Source organism: Oculina patagonica, chromosome 3 (assembly GCF_052425735.1).
Source record: "Oculina patagonica isolate OP01 chromosome 3, crgOcupat, whole genome shotgun sequence".
Taxonomy (NCBI): Eukaryota; Metazoa; Cnidaria; class Anthozoa; order Scleractinia; family Oculinidae; genus Oculina; species Oculina patagonica.
Window position 1 is genome coordinate 355,236 of NC_135760.1, and position 21,860 is coordinate 377,095.

At 38.4% G+C, this 21,860-nt stretch overlaps 1 protein-coding gene across 2 annotated transcripts in view; it reads right to left on the reverse strand.

The window, feature by feature from the left end:
• Nucleotides 1–739: 739 nt before the first annotated feature.
• The window catches only part of LOC144646009 (coiled-coil and C2 domain-containing protein 1-like), a 109,304-nt gene continuing 88,183 nt past the window's right edge, over nt 740–21,860 (reverse strand). The window contains exons 11-29 of one of the 2 annotated variants that reach the window (XM_078505525.1): nt 20,932–21,173; nt 20,639–20,782; nt 19,737–19,994; nt 19,067–19,123; nt 18,420–18,578; nt 17,980–18,038; nt 16,911–17,027; nt 16,087–16,160; nt 15,836–15,891; nt 15,152–15,206; nt 14,961–15,060; nt 14,496–14,586; nt 13,402–13,545; nt 12,314–12,331; nt 11,879–11,928; nt 2,814–2,877; nt 2,159–2,285; nt 1,043–1,167; nt 740–863 (exon numbers count right to left, since the gene is read on the reverse strand). In XM_078505525.1, the coding sequence (XP_078361651.1) occupies nt 828–863; nt 1,043–1,167; nt 2,159–2,285; nt 2,814–2,877; nt 11,879–11,928; nt 12,314–12,331; nt 13,402–13,545; nt 14,496–14,586; nt 14,961–15,060; nt 15,152–15,206; nt 15,836–15,891; nt 16,087–16,160; nt 16,911–17,027; nt 17,980–18,038; nt 18,420–18,578; nt 19,067–19,123; nt 19,737–19,994; nt 20,639–20,782; nt 20,932–21,173 (1,976 nt within the window). In that variant the 3' untranslated portion in view covers nt 740–827. Of the gene's footprint in view, nt 864–1,042; nt 1,168–2,158; nt 2,286–2,813; nt 2,878–2,921; nt 5,011–11,878; nt 11,929–12,313; nt 12,332–13,401; nt 13,546–14,495; nt 14,587–14,960; nt 15,061–15,151; nt 15,207–15,835; nt 15,892–16,086; nt 16,161–16,910; nt 17,028–17,979; nt 18,039–18,419; nt 18,579–19,066; nt 19,124–19,736; nt 19,995–20,638; nt 20,783–20,931; nt 21,174–21,860 lie in introns of those variants that run through there. The other variant, XM_078505526.1, reaches the window with a different exon arrangement.

The window sequence follows — 21,860 nt, forward strand, 5'->3', positions numbered from 1 at the left end:
GAGCATATTAATCTAGCTGTGAGTTCGGTTTCTTCTTTTCTATGGAGGTTTCAGTAGTGTAGATTCCATATTTGAGCTTGTTAATTTTTTAATGTTTTATGGGAATTTTAAATATTCAATAATCACCAAAAAAATTGTTTCCAGTTGTCACGTTCTAAGAACGCAAGTCCAGTCCCTGAACTCTTTCTTCCGCGCGCCCTTTATTATATTGGGGTTGAACCCCGGCAAGGGGTGAGAAGAGAGAGTTCACAGACTGGACTATAAGAACGATCGTAAGATGACCGATTTTGTATAGCATTGATTTGTACATCAGTTGAACAATTTTAATTTTCACGCAAGTTCCATATAACGAGGAAAATCGGTACAGTCAACTCTCTCTTAACGGACACCTCTACACCTCTATAAGACGGACACCTGGCGTTGGTCCCGTCCCTGCCTTTTTCAGTCATTTTACTGTAACTAAACTGCCTATAAGACGGACAGTTGGAACCGGTCCCGACGGTGTCCGTCTTAGAAAGAGTTGACTGTATTGAAATCGAAATTTACATATCCACGGAAAGCTGCCGTAATTACTTGGTTCATAATTTGCATACATGTACATGAAAACTAGAATATGACATTTGTCGTCCGACTAAATATATACTATACTATATCAAAGGAATGTTCCATGCTACAAATGTTTTACCTTTTTGGGTCATTATAGAAACTCTATCTAAGCATTTTACTAGAAAACAAAATATTTTTTTGCTGTATTTCTATTTAATATCATCGTGTTTTCTTTAACACCGTGTTCAGTGGCTAATTTATTAATTATAAGCTTTAAAACCCTAGCGTATTCCAAGTTGGGACTTCAGACTTGCCATCTGCAAAAATAATGAAAAAAATAATAATAAGAGCAATTTTTTTAAAAAGCTAATCCCTTTCTTCTTCCAGTTTCACACTCACGCTTCACGCTTTCAACATCACACTTTTACACGGCACGCACTTGGAAATATAAAGCGTCTCGTCATTAAAGATGCGACAACACCTGAAAGCGTCTTACCTCATTTTCCATCAGCTTTCTTCTGGTTAAACAAAGTTGAGCTTCGCTTTTATTTCCAGCTCTCAGAGCTTGCTGTGCTTTAGCATGCTCTTGTGGGATTTTCGCTTGAAGTTGGCGAATATAATCTGGTGAAAAAAAATCAAATCATTCACCAACCTCGTTCCAAGGGTCTCTCTCTCTCAGCCGAACAAGGTTGATCATTTACAAGCTATTACAGTGGAATCTTTAGATCTCGAAGCTCCAAGGGAAACGAAAATTGATTCGAGGAATGTGAAATTGCAGTGTTTCACGGAGCAAAGCAAATACAAGAGAAACAACGTTTTGCTCGAGTTATTGGGAGGTTTGAGAAATCGAAAACTTGAGAAATGAGTACAGTAAAAACCCGCGAGTAAGAACCTGCATTTAGCCTAAACAGGTTCTTACATAAATGGTAATTGGCACGAATTTAGGCTATTTAGGTTCTTAATAGGTTCTTATTTTCTGAAAAAATAATTACCATGGTCACCATGTTACTAATAGACTTTTTAGTGGTATTCAGCCTTTTTCTTATATGAAATTTGCAAACCATTTTATTTTTATTTATGCAGTGATGGGTATCCCCCTTTGCAGAACCCTCCCCCCCTTATACAGATATAGATATGTGATTGTATCAATACCGGCAATAAAATTTAAAGATCTTCAACATTAGTATTTACATTGAAGCTGGATAAATAAGGCTCCTAGGTGTCTCCAAAGAGAATCCAGAATGTCGACTTATCTAAACCTAAGAACCTATTTCCAAATTTTAGGCTAAAGAGGTTTTTATATAGAGGGTGTCTTACTGGCAAATTTTAGCTAAACAGGTTCTTACTCGTGGGTTTTTACTGTATTCCATTGTAGTTTCCACTTATGTATAGTACATGGACGGTTATTTGTCGTTCCTTAATCCATAAATTTTCAAGAGTTATGAAAATTAATTTCTTTTTGCAGTTTCATTACACTGCTCAGCAGAATGGTAATGAGAATAAATAAAAAAAAAAACAACTAAGGATATCGTGTTGATGTTCTACCAAATTTTAAGAACCTGCATTGAAAGAAACTTCTAGTAAGCAGTAGGGAGAAGCGAGTTCTACTCACTTATTTGCGCATTCCTATCACCACTTGACAGAGTCCTTTCCACTTCAGCTATCTTTTGCTGATATTGCTTGCAGCCTTGAATGGCAGCAGGAGAAGGCATCTCTCCCTTAGATTTTTGGGCAGCAATCTATGAACAAAGATAAACAAACAAAATGATGGAGGTGATGACATCATTGCATTGTGTTTGTTTAGTTACGCACGAGCGTGTTTGATGAAATTTAAATACGACCGGCCAACTTTTGCCAAGAAAAGCTTTGAGAGAACAAGTGTCAACCAAGTCTTCATGTCTATTAGGGAACTGAGTGAGTTTGTAAATTGATGTATATATGACGTCATACTGTTTCCTGATTGAACAGGTTCTTCATGTACGCGGTATGAAACATCGTCTAACCCAGCACCGGTGGTATCTTGCCCTGCCGAACTAGCGGACAAACACAGGAATTGCACCGTCGATAAGCCTAAATACACACAGGTTAGTCTGAAAAGCACGCTGGTTAGCCTTATTAGAGCTAACTCGAGAAAAGTTTGCTCTAATAAAGTGGATTTTAACCTCAGGGAGGGGAGCCAGGGGATGAAGAAATATACCGATAATGGAACTCAGTCTTTTGACTGATTCACGCGGACGCATTTGAGGGTTAGAAAATAAAATGCTCACCTGTTTCTCGGCGATTTGTTTCGCCAGTTTCAAAACTTCCAAGCTGGAAAACTCCGTCTCAGCACTATACCATCATAAAAGGAAAACAAAAACTGAACAATAATATAAATTGCGATCTGAGAATGAAATGAGAGAATTATTTGGTATGGCTGTGAGTACTATATTGTAAGCAATTCAAATTACCGGTGAGTTAAGTTATTATTTTCTAAAGAAACTATTCGTTGGCGGGCAAGTGAAACACACTTTAGCTCCAACGTAGGGCAAACGCTTGACACTTCAGCTGTACAAAAACCGCCACGCTACCTCTATAAGCTTCCAGTTGATATTTATTTATTTATCAATGCTTGGCATACATCAAAAGCAGATTTCGATTGACTGTCGCACATAATTATTGTTGAACCTTCACCGACGGTCACGAATGTACAGCGGCTGCATCTGTGCACCGAACAATACACTTAACTCTCATTGAAATCTCCTAATGGGCCGTTGTTTCTTAGCCCGAATATCAGGCTTCTCTACACGAAGGCCTGACATTCAGGTTAGTTAATTCTGTCCCAGCGTGACTGTCGGCAAAGAGCTTTAAATGGACGTCCAGTATGGTTTTGCCAGTGTTAATGCCGAGCTCTTAACCAATCAAAAGCATCGCTTTTATTTTAGCGCTCAGTGCTATTGCACCGCAGTGGAACCAAACAGAAGAGAGGAAATATGTACTGTTCACGTTTTCCAACGAAACGGGCTCCGCTTTTGAGAACTTTGTTTAAGTGTGAACCCTTCCTTTGCAACAATCTCTCCGCACCCGCCACCACCACAATAGGAAGGGATAGGAAGATCAAGGAACGAAACTGGTTTAAACAACACGCAGATGCGTTGTTCTCTAACAGAAATACCTAACAGAAAAGTTCTGCTGCATTCTACAACAAGCAACGATTTCAATACACTGTACTCGTTTCAGCTGCTGGTGTAAAGTTTATTACACATGTACATTTGAAAGCTTTACAGAAATCAGCATCCGATAAATTGATAGTGTAAGAGTAAGTTTCATGAACTATCAAAATTCTTTCTTTCTCTCTAACTTTATTCAATGTTTAAAGTACAAGCTCTGAATGAGAAGGTGTTGATTAAAATCTTTCTAAAATCTTTCTATAGCGAGACAACAAGTGTTAAAGTACTTTTAGAACATTTATTTTACCGATCCAGGACACACAAGTCTCTTGTATACACGTATGACCCTCCCCGGTTACATGCCCCCCCCCCCCCCCTCTCAAGCTATGCCTCCTGTATATACTACATCCAGCTAAATTAGCCAGACACATCTCATTCACCGATCACACTGTCAATTTCTATCTCTGTATAAATACCTTATTTGAATAGTTAGAAACGATTTCGTCTGATATGGGACTGAATTGTATTATATACTACAAAATTTGGAACATTCAACTTTGATTTTTTTTAATGAAAAACTGTACCATTATCGCTATGAACATCAGCCTTGTAGGCAGTGCCACTATTTTATCGTGTTAAGCACCTGCTAGCATGCAGTAATGTGTTTAGAGTCACCAATGTGAACGGTACGTTCCGATACGTTACAGACCTAAATGGCAGTCACCTAACTATACATACACTATACAGCTTAACGCTAATTACATAGAAAAGCAAGAGAGATATTTCTAAAGGCATACCATTTGAAAGGAAACTTTTTCTTTGGTGAAAGCAGAGCCAGCCAGCTCGCCTGCCTGTCTATTTCGAAAATACATAACTAAGATAATGAGAACATCTAAAAACCTCTTTTTGATGACGCCACATACACACCAGAAATCCGAGATTGCGGCTCAATCAACGATCAATCAAAGAGATTTTATACAGATTCAGTTATTTACATTTCTATTTACACTTGACACATATAAGTACAGTACCAGCTGTACTTGTAAAATAGGTGCCTTTAGTTTTTGTCGTCTATATCTCAATAAAGCTTTGCTTTTGTTTAAACGTAAAAAAATATTAACAGAAATGAATGAACTTTGTTCGCGTTTAGACTCCTTGTTATGACATGCACACGAAAACAATAAGATAATGTCGAGATTTATTGACTGACTAGTCAAATATTTTCTTATTTCACTTCTCAGCATGGTTTATCTTCAATCCTTCATCCGAGAGGCCATGAACTTGTCACGTGACAGAGCAAACGGCTGATTTGGCGCTATGAATAAAATAGAATAGGAGAAAGAAAATAAATTGCTTGAAAAATATGAAAATGAAAACGTCTTAGCACACTGGCACAGTAAAACACTCACAAGACTTTAGACATCACGAAACTAATTCTACCACTGGTCACTACGTCATCCCTGATACACAAAACATCAAAAAATGTGCAGAGATTACAGAATCAATGCTGTTTGGGCTGTCAGTGGTCAAAATAAAAATTAAAAAATTTGGTTGCATCTGGCCTTTAAAAATGTTTGAATTTGTTTTAAATTTTCGGCACCTTTCTGTTGCCTTCCTTAGAATAAAATGACTAAAAGAATACATTTAAAAGTTCTAAAACTTGTGACGGTCCCAAAGGGATACAATTAGTGGCAGATACTTTTATTTTTGGAATCTCTGCATTCCACTGTGAACACCGAAGCTGTCAGTGAACGCCAGCCCCTCCCTAAAGCGTATTTGCCACTAAATGTATCCCTTAGAAACCGTTACAAGTTTTAAAATTTTAAAAAAAAAATTTTTAGTCATTTTATTCTGAGGAAGGCAACAGAATGGTGCCAAATTTTAGTACAAATTTTAACATTTTTAAAGGTCAGATACAACCATATTTTTTTTTTAAAAAACACAAAGCCTTGGGCTATCTTTAAACAAGACAAATCATGTTCATGGCCCCATTCCTAAAGATCTGTTCTGTGAAGCACGTAAGGGTCATTGTAAAAAAATAAATTTTCATTGTTAATCTTCAGTTTCAGCACCTGAAGAAAACTATGCAAAACGTTTATCAAGAATCTTACAGCAAAGTTTAACATAATAAGGCTTTATACCACAGTACTTCGTTTAAATTAGTATAAGCTACTACAGCAAATAAACAAATATTAAATTTGTGATGTTTCTATATGGACTCAACGAGTTGCCTTTACCTATTAAGGATAATGAGAATTATACTAGGGCCGCCAAGCGGCCTGAAGTAATAATTCTGATTATATAAACAGACGAAGTGAGAAATATATGAGAAATATAATCTCACATAGGGAGACAAACTGAAGCCAATTGACTTCACTGATCATGACATGGTTAATTAAACTAGCTATGACCACTAAACTCGGAAAATGAATCAATAAACCGAGGATATAAAACCGCCAACTTTAATAAAAAATAAGTTTTGAACAGGTTCAATCCCCTATCCGTCAAATTATCTACGTTCTACAGATGCAAATATACTCCAGCTTAACTTTTCACACTTCACTTTCGAGGTAACTTTCACCCCCAGCCAAATATATTTAAACTGTAACTCAGTTCAATACATCAAATCGCATCAACACTTTGGCAAAGGTTCGCCACGTCTTTTCAGTTTTTTTCACAAATTTAATGCTTTGCTTAAGCCGCATAATTATTTAGCAGCGCAGGACTGTAGCGTAACTGGCCCGACAGTGAAAACTAGCAACAAGCCCATCCAAAATCCCTTACGAAGTTGTATAAAGTACAGGGTTTATAAGAGAAATTTTACGGTATGTAATATATGGAACCGCGACATAAACATAGGCTTGCGTTACCAGCACATGCAAGCAAACCATTTTTCTAATGCTATTTTTTATAGTAAAATCTAGATCTGTTGCCAACATGCATTAACCTATGTTTTATCGTGCTCGCACACCTCTTATACATAGTAATAGTCTACATGAACGTGTCTCGCGTAAAATTCTAAACTACAAATCTTCACTGCGTTGTGTTACAAATTCAATGTCTTCGAACGAGTCGAGTCGAGTCGAGCACTAAGCTGAGCGCATTTGTTGTCTAGCAAAATAAGCCAAAAGGCATAATACTCATTCTAAAATCGGTAAAAAGGCCTTTCGCCAGTTCGCATTAAACTTTGCTTCTGAACGCAAATCCGTGACTTGGCAATAACGTATTCACTGAACACAAATCTCAGACCAATCTTTGGATTCTCAGTGGCAAAAAACTTCGCAATCTCCTTGTCGGACTTTTTTTGTTCCAACCTATATTGAAACTGATAGTCGAGGACATCTGCCAAGGTTTTGGCGACTGGATAGCCATCATCCGGGAATGGCTTGCCGGCATCGCTTTTCTCGTCTACCATCTTTTTGATGCCGTCAAGTGATAGGTTCTTCAAGATGTATCCTTCAATTGCAAAATACAATGCTTTATTATAACTATCGAAATTTTCAGAGATCTTCTTCCACGTAGCGGCCATTGCTATCAGGTCGCTATAGCTCTTTTCTGGGAGCCCTGCAGCTGTCAGGATCTCATCCAGAACTTTCTTCATGGCCTTTTGGAACTTGGCCACTTGCGTATGCTTGGATTCAACATCACGTATTGCTTTGTTCAACTTCTCCAGCGTCCAGACTTCCAATCCAATTGAAGTGGCAAGACCTCCTACCCCGAACACGACTCCGGCGATGTTAAGACCAATGATGACTTTATCAAGCTTTGGCATTTTGGAGAGCGAACTTTCTTCGTCTGGTACAAGAGGGGGTCGTACAACTACTGGAGGTTGGCCATCTAGTGGAACGTCATCAAAGGGACCGTCTAAAGGCTCTAGAGGTTCTTTACCTAGAGCCTTCTTGTCTCGAAAGTAGCGAACAATCTGCACAATACAGGCACCCAGCCCTGCAGCGTCTCCAACGTAACCCATCACTTTAGCTAGAGCTTTGATGGCTTCTTCAGCTTTGCTATCTGTGATGTCAGAGGTGATTTCTTTCTTTAACGCATTCACCATGTCGCTTGGGAGTTTGTCGAGGGACTTCTTCAAGCGATCAAGATTGACAGCGACCAAATAGTAGATGTGATCGTACAAGTTTCCAGTACTTATTACATCGTCTTTGAGCTTCTGAGATTTCGAAAACAGTTCATCCATTTTCTTTTGTTCAGCGACACCAAATCCAATCCCAGCTCCAATGTTCCCCAATCCAAGGACGACATTGGTTAGTGCTAGACCGATCCCTGCCATTTCAGTTCTGCTTCTGTGAAGGTGCGATGAACAAATAAAGACGGTACGCACTGCTTCAAATGGCAACAACTAATGGTCAACCTGTTCGTGTCATCAAACTTGTACCAGGTGATTTTAACTTCCTTTGGCTCGTACGTGAATCAATGCACACACATTAGATATTTCGTTTGATCACGAAATAGCTAGCGCGCAACACTTGTCACACGTGCGTGTTACTAATTTGCATAGTGGAATGTATAAGTTATTTGGATTTTCTTAACAGTTTAGAATTCGAATTCGTTATTTTGTAACGGCGTCGAAGAACTAGAGGTTTTGCCTTGCTGTGTGTTTTAGGAGGCACCGGGTAAATACCATTTACTTTTAAAAAATAGGGCCCCAATGGGTCCATGTGTTTTGCTGCTAGAGCAAAGTCTTAGGGAACATGTTGATGAAAGACAAGTGAGTCGAGATTGAAATCCAACGTCTTTTATTGTCTGTCACTTGTGTGCAGGTTAATAATTGCACTATATTGTAGTCACTTTGTGTTAATTCAATCCTGATAATTTTACTGATCAAAATTCAGAAATTATAAATAATCGCACGTGCACCGGCGTACAACAACAGAAAGACGGCGTTGAACGTAACGCAAAGTTCATTTTGAAAGCGAAAGTTTACAAATAATTATTATCATTCGTCAGTCATCCCTTCACGCATGAACACTCGTCGAATTTCAGTGTCTTCACAACAAGATCGGAAGATCGATAAGGACCAATTTTTGATTCTGCGAAAGTTCGTTTTCTTAAAGTTTTAGAAATTTGTGAAGTTGGAGGATTCACTGAGGACTGCGTAGCCGAAGATGCAGTGGCTCGCTGGACATCAAATTCTATTTTTCACGGCGTTTAATTAATCTTCACAAAATAAACATGTGGCGCCAGCGCGTCTGGCAGTCAAAAATTCATTTTTCAAAAAACTTTCCCTTTCCAGCTATTTTAGCGGGGCTTATACTATAGTACCTACCTGTCAGTCGTAGAAAAGCTGAAATTTAAGGATGAACTGTTTATTAAATGAAGACCGTCTTATTTTTTAATAACTAGTAAACAAACTGGTCGCCACGCATTTAAACACGAACTGACGAATGTTGCATCTGATGCAGTGAATCTGGTGAATGAGAACTTCCTTTAATATTTCTTTGTTTTCGACGGTGTGCACCACTGAATAAGTTTCTTTCCCATTGTGATGTTACTAGTATTAATTCGTTTCTAGCTGTCTTTTATATAGCTCGAATACAGCTACAATTAGCGGTGCAGCCTACCAGCTGTCTTTGCGTGACAAGTTACACGTTCATACATTTTATTTTAAAATATGAAGTTCAGAGTTAATACAGTACTAGTATGCTGTAGACAGTGTAGACAAGGTGAGGGTAAGTTTATTTTCAAAGCGAAAGTTTACAAACTGTGCACTAACCGGTCCTTTGGAGAAAATATTTATGACCTTCGGCGAGGTTCCAAGTCTTCACTCTTTTCGTAAATGATGAAAACTGCAGAATAATTTCTCATAAAACTGGAGTGGTCGCGCCACAGTTTGTTTTCTTTCCCAATGCGATATACTTTTAAATCGGTTTTCTGTTTTCCAACGTGTCCAACGTGGTTTACGTTCGAATACTTTGGCCCGTAACTTCGAATGCGATCAGCGCTACGGTTCATTGGTTTCGATTTTGTTTGTTCATGGATTTGATTGACATCGGTAGTTCAGATTTCTCCTCTGTTACGGCACTTACACCTTACACCTTACGGTCCTTACGGTCCTTACGGCACAAACTTCAGCTCTCAATGTGTTTTGCTTGCAGCCATTGCGGCTGCAGCAAAACACAAAAATCGTATTTTGCTGAAATTTTTCATCCTGTCGCAGTTGTTAGTTTAGATTTGTAACTCGTGCTAAATCTTTTAGAATTCGAGGTAACTTGCTTTGTAAATAAATGAATTCGTAATTGTTTCATTTCGTGATTCTTTCCATGCAAGGCAGGGCCAGCAACAACTCTAGTTTCTATTTTTTGAGCTATGAGCTTAGCTTAATGATCCAATCATTGACCTTAGATGACCTCACGCGAGAGTCCTGAAAACCTTTCAATCAGAGCGAGCTTTGGCATCTTGAAATGAAACGTGCTTGCTTTGCTCTCAGACAAGATAGTGTGACATTTTGCCAGAAATATTTTCTGTTCAAATATTTTCGTGTTCTTGCTCGTCCGTCATCTGGAAAGCGGTAGCCAGAATCTACACCGGTGCGACCGTGGGGCCATTTGAACTTGCATTCTGCGTGGTGTTTTTAACGCATGAACTAAACACGGAAATGGCTTTGCCATTTTCCTTGTTAAAAACAAAATCCTGCATGTTTTATAGAGATCTTAAGACATCATCCTTGTGCTATTATTTGACTAGTTTAGGATACAGTCAACCATGGAAGTTTTGACACAAATGACACATTGAACTGTTACAACGAATTGTGGAGACTGCCACTATTGTGGAATAGCTGCTTAGCGCGCTTACAGTTTCTCCACACTAACAAATACAACTAAGCGATCAGTGGTTTTAAAATGTCTGTTAGTACAAAAGTCTAAAAATATTAAATAGACAGTGCTTGGCGCAGAACAAAAGAGTGCATTTCGATTGATTGTCAAACATAATCGTTTGCTATTGTTTTTCGCAAGTGCTGCAATTGGCTAGAGAAAGTCCTGCAACTTTTTCTAACCAATCAGAGCAAACATGGAAATTTTCAACCAATCAGAAGCAAACCCAAAACCAATCATAACCTTGTTTACGCGTTTTCCATCTGTTGCATGTTGTTTCAAATTTTATTGGTCTACGTGTTGTTTGCACTGGTTGTGATTGCACAAATGTGATTACTTTCACAACTTAAAGGGTATTAGAAAACCATTACATTCTCAAACTAAAGCGAGAAAAAATTGTAACATTCTTTTTCAAGACATATATATGATGCTAATGCAGATCTTTTCTTTGAGATGCTTAGATGGGACAGGGTCTCAGTTAGCCGAACAAAACAAAAGGCAGTTGTCATGTTCAAAACACTAAACAAACAAACGCCCCCATGAACAAGCAAGATCTGTTCTCTGCTCGTGATTTCAACAGTATACGTAACTCTGAGAACATCCTGCAAGTACCTAAACCAAGGACCGATTGTCTTTAATGCAGTTTTGGTTATTCCGGGGCTGTTCTTTGGAATGGACTGCCACCTAAATTACATGAGCCATTAACCCTTACAAGGATTAGAAAGGGAAAAAATGACCTATATTCCTCAACATGCACCTACACGGCAAACACATAAAACAGTATTTTATATACTGATGCTTTTATACTGTGTTTAAATAAAGTCTTGTCTAATGTCTAACATAATCAGACCGAACATATAATGTAATCAAGCCGCCGTAGCCAGCTTTGAAAAGCTGAGTGCCAGTTCAAGCTTTTGCCCTTTGTCGGAGAAAAGTGGAGGATTGCCGTTTATTTCCTTAATCAACTTCCAGCTGATAATCAATAAGTGCGTCACTTGCATGCCGACGCAGCACAACACTTTCTTTAGAAACTACTTGAAATAACTTCGAACAAATAACATATTTTGACAACGGAAAGAACATTCTTCCGAGCAAAACATAGCAACTCTCCTGCTAGAATACCTCTTTTTCACATGAGAACGAGAGCTAATACTCATGAATCAGTATACAGTGTACTACAACTGGGCTTTCTACAGTTAAAATACTGAACACGTATCTTCTTGCTGTTTTTCGCCAAAGAACTGGCTAGTAAGTTGATTGCGAGGTTCGGTACCATTTTCTTGTACGAGCGTTTGCCAAAAACGGTACTTGTTATTGCGACAGAAAGTGCTTTGTAAAAAAAATAAGTTTACTTACTCAGGTCTTCTTGTAACTTTGCCAGGCTTTGGTGACTGCTTTGTCGGTTCCTGAAACAACAACACCAGTCAGTTTCAACAATTGATCAATTTTTATCGATTCACTGCCCGGGGCTTAGTCGTCAAAAAGAACCCATTTCAGTATGGTAAAGTACTAAATGGTAACTAAAAAAGACCCGTAGTTATGACTGGTTTATAAAATGACCGTTTTATTGCCTGCAAAATCCCTGGGCATAACCTAAAAGAGATTTTTTCTCAAGAATTGGGTCTCTCCACATCTACTGGTCACCCTTCGAATCACTTTTGTCTCTTCTCTTGTATTTTTTTCGCGTCCTTGTTTTTTCCCCATTCGTTTTTAGTTCCTGAGAAAGTAGAGTGTGACCATTAGTTCCATGGTTAATTCAGTCGACTGACAAGAAAAAAGGGAGAAACCTACCTTAGGCGGACCAGCTGCCTGTAAATGCAAACAGAACACAAGTAAATTGCAATGCTTATAAAAGTACCAAATAAATGTCCCCCACAGCCCCAACCAGTGACTAAGACTCCATTTCACGCACTACTTTTCGCACATTCATGCGTCAAGTTAACCCTTTAATACAATATTGTTTACATTCCTTTCATTGGTTTTTGCCCAGTCACGTGTCACACATGCAGAACCACTTTCCAGGCCACCCTTCTCGGCTCGGACAGAGTCTTTGTAGCCCGAGGAAACCTATTTTCTTCATCAAGTCAAAGCAAAGGAAATCATAGCTGTAGCAGTGATTTGGATATCTGAACTTAATTAACAAAGATTATAACGATTTTATTTCTCTGCCTACTCCTTTTTAGCTTCGATTGAGAGATATCAAGAACTCGAGAGAGTGTTTCATCGCCTTTCCAAACATCTTGAAGCTCGTCAAAAATACCCCGCTGCGCATCGTATTTTCTCGCGTTTGGTATATTTTGTAAAATGCGTAATAACGCGTTTGTGTGTAATCAGTGTACGCTCTGTGATATACTTTGACATTTAAACTAAGTCACTAGCAACCGCTTTTAAGAGTTTACATTCAGATTGACACAAAACAAAAACTGACAATACCTTAAGCTTACTTGTTGCCTCGATGAGCTACATGAGAAAGCTCCTCAAACTGTAAAATAAGAGCCCCGTCCACACTGACCGGGTAAATTTGAAAACGCATCTTTTTTTACCTGGATAGGCCAACCGTCCACACTGAAACGGCATTTTTGGTCACCGAAAACGGTACTTTTCAAAAACGCTCTCCAAAGTGGGTATCGATTTCAAATTTACCCGGGTTAAAGTGGACGGAAAACATTTTACGGTGCGTTTTCAAATTTCTCCGTTTTTAAATTTACCCGGGTCAGTGTGGACGGGGTCTTAGCTCATTTTTTGAAGTTGTGGAAGCTGTAGCATACGCATCATATGATATCAGAAGTATATAGGGGTTATGTTGATGATATATGATATATGATATATATATATATATCATATGATCATATAGAAACCAGCCTCTACGACAAACTTACCTTTCTGGAAGTGAGGTGAACATCAATAACCAGCCACTTCCACTTCTCAACTTTAACATCTTTGTCCACCAGCGGTTCTCGGAGTCTCATCCGAATTTCAAGTTTTCCTCCTACGGCTTTGCGTCCCTTTTCCGTGTCCATTAACTAGAAAAAAACAATACAGCTACAATTAATTACTACGTTCCTTATAAAACATCTCGTACACAGCTAGGCAACAAGAGTTTAATTGCAAACGATATGTCAGGTTAAAGTTGTAACATAAACTCAGAAAAAAATTCTACCATTTATTTATGGCTTTTTATTTGCCATCGCCGCTTAATTAACGAAGCTATGTCACGAAATATTAAGTAAAGTTTAGGCAATGTACAAAATTACCTTCAATAATGATATTATGATATCATTGAATGGTTTTAAATTTTGATCTATTTGCGCGTTGTTGATAAGAGAAAATCCTCATTTGTTAGACTGCTTTCAATTCGAGAGTTTCCTCCAATAGCACGAGAAGGGATTGGGAAGAGGGCGCTCCACTTTCCCTCCTTTTGCACCACAACAGAGGGTCGGAGAAGGCTACAGGAAGTCTTCCCATCTCTCGCTTGATGGTTTCACCAAATCGTCGTAACTGCCCGAAGAATTTCTGATAAGAGCAGTTTTCACTGGAGTGTCGAAAGTACTGAACTGTACGTTTGCATTGGTTTTGCACTACTACGCTCAGTGACTGGTTTAAAACTCTCGCGCCATTTTCTCAGCCAATCAGAAGTAAAACCAAAACCAGTCGTGACTCGCTTGCGCACGTTTTCCCGCGCTTCGTGCCGGCTACATGAATTTGCTTCAAGTTCTGATTGGTTTACTGGATTGTCTGTGTTCTTTGTGATGGCTAGAGTGATTACTTTGGTTTTGGTTTTACGACACTCAATTGAAAAAATTCTCTAACATTGTCCAATCAGAAATAACACGAACACTTCAAAAAAGGTCACGTCAGCATCATCCCTACCGAAATCGCCGGCTCAGTCTAATCCCCATTGTGTATTATAATATTTAGTTTTAGCTTCTAGAAACAGGACATCGATAAAAGAAGAAATAGAAACACTACTTACATCATAACAGTCATGGATCTCACACTTGTTGTCGAACGGGGTCAGCTTGAGTTGCACTTGTCCAAGAGCCTTGTCGCCCTTTAGAAAACCCCTGAAAAATATTAAAAAAGCGATCACGTCAAATACCGTAACACGTGACTGCACTACGTGTGCAACTTGTTTTTTAATCTATGTTCTTTGATCAGAGATTTTTTAAACCGTATTTACATCTGGGTAACTTGACGTAAAATCCCATCCAAATAGGTAACCAACCGTTTCAAAGACCCAACAAAAGGCTTCAAGACGCATTTTGGAAGTTTACAGTGTTTTACACAATAAAGACAAAAAAATACTGAAGGTGTTCATTTTAACTACTTGATTCATAACACTGTATTAATTACAGTTGAAACCATTGCGCGCAGGAGTTTAGAAGACATTAATTTTGGCTATAGCGCTATTAGGTAACTATGTGGATAGAAGGCATACCTTTCATATTTGACTTCGAATTTGACTGGTTGTCTCTTGAATATTCGTCCAAGTGAACGATTTTTCCTATCTATGTTAACTTTGAAAACCTCGTTATAATCTGTAAGAAAACAAACGACAAAGATATAGTTCAAACAAGAACTAAAATAAAACAGGACAGTAAATAGCAAATAATAACATAATTGATTTACCTGGGTTGATGTTGTGCTTTACAGTTTGTGTCCGACCTGTCTGAGGTTCATCAGCCTGGAAATTAATTTAATTAATTAATAAATTAACAATTAGGTGTTTGAAACTTATCATATTATTTAATAATAAATTATTGGGTTTTTTATTTTATGATTCAAATCAGAAATTACAACGGCGGAGAAAGTCAAAATTGGTTTCCCATAATCCTGAAATCTGCATGCATCGTCCTTAAGTACGACTGCGTGCGAGGCTACAGAAGGGAGCGGCATAATAAGCAAAGATGATTATACCATCGCAAAGGCCAGGGGCGGATCCAGGATTTCAAAAGGGGGGAGGATGGCAGACCATTAGGGCCTAACCCTAACCCTAACCCTAAGTGGCGGCAGACGGCGAAACGTGGCGTAACAACAACCAGACATGAGCGAGAGCTAATTTTTCTTTTTTTATTTATTTTCTATTTCAAATAAAGTGACATTTCGAATTTTTTTTAACTTAAAAATGGGGGGTGGATATCCACCCCCCCCCCCCCTGTATCCGCCCCTGAAGGCAATTTCGGCAACTGAAGCAAACAACAATTAGACTGTATAGTGTTCAACTTGTTGGAACCTGAGTCCAGTGTACTAGCTGTTAGATCATCACACCACCCAGCAAGTATTAATAAGTTTGTTAACACCTTATGTACTTACACTCGGAAAAGGAAATTCATATGTTACATAAGTGTACATGTCCTTTGGTTGGTAACCTATAAACAAGAGAAAAACAATACCATTGAACTGGTGAACTATTTTGCTGCTGCTAAATAGCAGGGAAATTGAAAATTAACTTTTTTATTTCTGATAGTAAAATTGAACATGATGCCCATGTTAATACTACAGCTGAATAACTAGTTAAAGGAAATATCATTGGTGGTAGTAAAACTACTGATACAGCTATTCACCTGAAGGCAGAGGAATATTGAGCCCTCTAACTATTGTGATTTCCACCTCTGAATCACTCAGATCTGGAAATGAGCTGTAAAAACACAAATTTGTGACATTATTAAATAACAATGTTCACAGAACAACAAAACAAACAAAAATTAATAAAAGCTCTCACGTGAAGATTTGAGCAGACAAGCGTACATTGCGATTGACAAGAGTGTGTAAGCCTTGTTGGGGAACAGACTCCCTGCTGGAGTGTAGGGCGGACAAAATCGGCAAGCCAAGCAAGTTCTGAGTAAAACTTCTGCTTTTGGCATCCTTAGCTACCCTACTCTGCTCACTGATTTTTTGTCGCCCTTTAGACCTCTAGCGAGCCTGTCTGCAGGGTCTGTAGAGGTTTGCAGTTGTTTCGACTATGAGTCATTTCACTAACGGCCAGTTTGCTAACAAAGTCTCCCTTTGCTCACGCCTTAAAGAACGAGAAATATCCAGGGTTTTCACTTCCTTTTATTAAAATACTAAATAAAAATATCAATTAAAAGTTTAGTAGACTATTGCAATATACTGCTGTTGATATTAAAATTGCATCAGTATGCGAGGTTAGCGAACTGGCTGTCAGCGAAATGACTCACAGGCGAAACGACCGGCTACCATCTGCTTTCGTGCTAACAGCCTCTGCGAAAAAATAGGGACTGCTCGTAGTCTACATCTGCAGGCTAACATTAGACTGAGTTAGCAATCAAGTGAGAGTAAAAGTTTGAACTCTTGTAAACACTCATCAATGACATCTTGATGTCATTTGATCCTGGCTTTAAAGAAGAAAAATTCAAGCATGACTTACTCAACAATTGTGAATGATCTATCTTCATAATGGAATCTTGGTGGAGGATCTTGGTGTTTTCTGGCACTCTGCACTGTATCAAGGTCCTGACGCAAATTCTTTGCCATCTTCTCAAAGCTTCAAAAATAAAACAGTGATAACAAATATTTTGAAACCGGTGTAAAGGAGCTTTTGGGCTCCAACTAATATTATTAAACGCCACTGAGCTCCAAGCAGTGAAAATCCACAACTGACAAGCATGGGCAAAAGATTTTGTTTTTGGGGGGATGTAACTGGTAAGTGACAAAATGACTCTGGTATGTTTTGGCAAATCGCATTCTGGCATGATGAAAAAGTGATGTTAGATAAGAAACAAAAAGTGTCTAAACAAAGGTAAAGTCCTGAATTTTCCTCTTAAACTGTGTTAAAGCACTAGAATGGATAGAATCAGGCACTGCATTCCACTGCTTAGCTGAGAAATAAGAAAACGAATAAAGGCCGCAGCTAGTTGTTCTAGGTTTACTAAGCAACAAAATGTTATTGCCTTGAAAATCATAAGAAAAGGACCAGAGTAAAAAAATCAATAAAAAATCAAATAAACAAAGCAAAATGTAAATGGCTGTAAATGTAGATGGAGACTGCACGGACAGTTACTGTCTGTAGAGTCTCTATCTTTTAACTAGTAAAAAATAAAATATAGTCAACTCTCTCCTAATGGAGACCTCTATAAGACATACACCTTCATAAGACGGACACCTGGTGTTGGTCCCATCCCTGCCATTTTTCAGTCACTTTACTATAACTAAACTCCCTATAAGAAGGACATCTCTCTAAGACGGACAGTTGGAGCCGGTCCTGAAGTTGTCCATTTTAGAGAAAGTTGACTGTAGATAGATAGCAGTAATAAATAACTTTACAAGTGTTTACACCAATCCTTCAACAGTTACTGTCTCCCCCTTATAAATAGAGGCTTACTGACATTTGACTGCAAGTCTAACTATTCATGTTGAGTTTCTCTGCACATTTTGTACTCTAAGTTTAGGAGGAGCTTACTAGTTTGTAATACCAAACTGTGACCAAAATGACTTACTTTTTAGTGTTGGTGATATCGCCTAGTTTTTGGTAATGTTGAGCATTTCTCGCACACATCTGTGAAATAAAAGACAAACCTTAAAGATTTAATAAGTCGCGTTAAAGCGTACCGGCCCATCAGCATTCGATTCAGGCTGGAGTTATCCCAGTTTCCATAGCATTAAGCAACTAGGAGTATTTCTACTCTCGCTGGATTGCCCAAGAACACAACATAGAGACCTTGACCAGCACTAAAACCTGGACTGCTCAGCTCAATCCGGGGTCCAGTGTGCCAACCATTAGGCCACTGCACTTCTCTGTGAACATTCCATAACTAAACATCAAGTTACTCCACTGAGTGACGAACAACAAACATATTTTTTTTACACACGCTGCACATCTTCTGCTTGGTGAAATCAATTTTACAATACAAAACATGTACTCATTCAGACATTTTACCTCAATTTGTTTTATAAGTGCATCCTCCAGTCGTGAAAATAACTCAGATGTTTCTTCTGGTGTTCGAGGTGTTGGATCACATTCTGCAGCTTGGACCATCTCAAAGCTTAGCTCCTGGGTGGGTGCAGGACTAGCAGCCGTAAATGGAGAGGGAGGAACCTTTTAACGAAAATGAGTAAACTAACTTGAGCTCAAATCTATTTTTTTCAATGCTCATTACCATTCTACACTGATGTACACGAAAAGAGGTTAGGAATCATAACGGCAAAGTTCAGACTGAAATCAAAATTTAAATATGACACTTTTTAACCAATTTAAAAATAGTGTATTTTCATGATGATAAGAAGTTGCTTGTTGATGTAGCTTTAATAAAAGAGTTACCACTGATCTACTAAAAAAAATCTGCAAATTCAGAAACAGAACTCCATGATGGTTGTTTAGGTAGCATGTCACCCCAAAAATATTTATCAGCATTCCTAATGCTTGAGACATTGGGGCAAACCTAATTCAAAATGTTTAACTCTTTTAAGACAAAGTCTTGTAAAATGTGATTTATAAATAAGAAAATGGACTCAGTCGGCATGACTAATGTTATTAAGGTATTAGAATAGTTGCTTAGTGTAACTTTAAACTAAAAATTACTTTACCGATCCTAAATCAACTCTGAGTCCATTCTGAGCTGAAAGAATCATCTTGTCAAGACCCTGGAAGAAACATTGAAACATCAAAAATAGCATTGCCTAAATGTTGCTTCTGTTATCTTGTTCCAAACTCATTTTATTCTAGTTAAGGTAGCAAACACATTGCTTACATACTGACCAGTTTATTCTTTCTTAAACTGATCGTCATACAATTCAATAAGAGTTTGGCAGTTCATCAACAGAAAGACAATAATCCACATTCGTAAACAATTTTCTTAATTTTTGTTGTCTGTCAAACTGAAACTGTCTTCACATCATTAAAACACTTCATAACATCACTATAATAATTATTTATTAATGTTAATCAAAGATAACAGAATATAATCAAGATACAGGATCTACAGTATCTCCAATAAAGGGTGCATGTCGCGGAGTTGCCGTGATGAACTGGAGACCAGTTAAAAAGCCAGGTTACCTTGAGAAAAGGCCTGGTTACCTTTGAAACTTGCGACTTTTATAGAACAACGTGGTTTACAAACAATTTTTGACAATTTTGTGGTTAAACTTTGAACATTTCGTAGTTAAACTTGGACTTTTGTAGTTACATTTGGACCTTTTGTAGTTTAATAGTTGGACTCGGCAATAGTGCATGTGTCTAAATGAAGTCTTTCCTGACCTTGCTCATCCGCAGGTAATTCTTAGCTCCCTCCAGATCTCCCTGTTTCTTTGCCTGTAAAGCAGCTGTCTTTAATTCCTTCTGTCTTTCAAGGAGATAGTTAAGCTGTTGTTCATTGCGGCCAGGTGATTTTCTAACAGATGTCGAGGGTTGGAGAGCAGGTTGACTTGAAGGACTTGCAGCGGCTGGACTGGAAGGACCAGCAACAGAAGGAGGAACAGCTGGCTGTGATGCTGTCCCTTGACTAGGCCCAGGAGCCTGTGGTAACGTCACAAATTAATACACTGTTAGGAATGTCACAAGTTATTACAAGAGGAAGGATTTTAAAGGAGCTGTGCTTAGGTGTCCATGTGATTTTCAAGCAAATGATTTGCCATTATCGCTCATCATATTTGCAGAAAATATATGGATAATAGACACCAGTTTTTAGCACTGGTTTATCCCAGAAAATCAACGGTAATAAAAAAGAAAAGGTGCCATCCAAAATCCACCTGGAGGAGGACTGCAGAGGCCACAACTCCAGGATCTAAACCTTAACTGGAAGCAGGGGATTACCATTGTAGCTTGCAAAGGAAGTTGTAGCTTGTAAAGGATTGACAGGAATATATAGAGAGACCTTGCTGATGTCCTATGCACCAATTGGTGTTTAAAGGATTGATGATGATGATATCCAAGATCATTTGGCTTATTAACGCAGGAAATAATTACATGAAGATTAGTCAATGGTTTCCATGAGAGCATTTCTAAGTGTGTGTATGTACTGGTAAGCTGTGTGGTACATTCCAATCTAACCATCAATCTAAGTGCAGATCTTTGAAAAAGCATGTTCAATTTAAATGGTAACCAACAAGCTAAACACTAATAAAAATTCCTTTCTGGCCAGTACTGTAAGTATGAATTACCTCTGTTACACAAAAGTTCTCAGTTGGTTCATCGTCTGCAGGAGCTGCCACACCCGGTATAGGGGCATATCCTGGAGGTGTTGGGAGTTCCTCAAATGCCACTGGTCTCCCTGCCTTGTGGCTTTTAATGGCATCTTGATATTGCTGCATTGTTAAAATTATAATTAAAAATATGAGTTTAGTGCTACTAAACCACTGTTACATCAAGGTGCAAGTTACCGGCTGTATGTTGAGAACTCTAAAAATTAAATTTGTAATTATTTACAATGGATAGATCATAAAATGTAACTGACCTTTACTATACGCCCCATTCTTCGTGATTTGCTTGAGTTTCCTTCTTCTTTTGCTTGGTTTGTTGCATGCTGGTACTTTTCCAGTCTCTGCTGCAAAGCTTCTGCAACATCCTTAGGGGGAGGGGGAGGCTCCAAGTTTTTAGGTGCACTACTTTCCCCTCCTGATTCTGCTGCAGCTGAGGTGCTTGGCTGAGGGTCAGCAGGGGGGTTAACTGACTGTTGAGAGACTGGAGGGGTCTCACCTTTACAATAAAAGAGCCATAAGAAAGGAATTAGGCTCTCGCATTGACAAAAACACAACTGACAAAACAGGAAAAAAAAACAATTTAAAACAAATGACCATATATTTTTTTCTGACAAATTGATTTCTTTATGGAAGATAATGATTTAGATTTAAAAAGGAGGTCAAACTAAATGTTCAAAGATTGGACACAGGGATTATAAATTTGACATACAATTTAGATAACAGAAACCTGAGCAAACAGTCAAAATTTAGCATTTAACATTGATATGAAAAGATGAGTACATATGGCAAACAATTAAAAAAAGAAACAAAGCTGTGCTTTCGCAGAGCCTGAGTGCCACAGGTGACTTACTTCTGTCTTTGGGCGACTTCTATACCTTTGCTATCATGAAAGCTTTAATTTAAGAACTGGGCACCCAAGATTTCTTGCATACCAGAGTTTGGGCACCTGGCAAATTGTTCTAAGAGCACAGCTTTGCAACAACTTCATGTGAAAGGAGACTCAATGATCCCCACTTTCTCACCCTCTTAAAACATCGAAAACCAACATCATTGAGACACCAATATGGGAGATGTTTCTTTTTTTGGAGGATGAAGTGCGTACATGTTTGTGTGTGTGTGTGTGTGTGTGTGGAGGAGGGGGGGAAGGGGGAGGGGATAATTTGACACATTATATGTACATGTA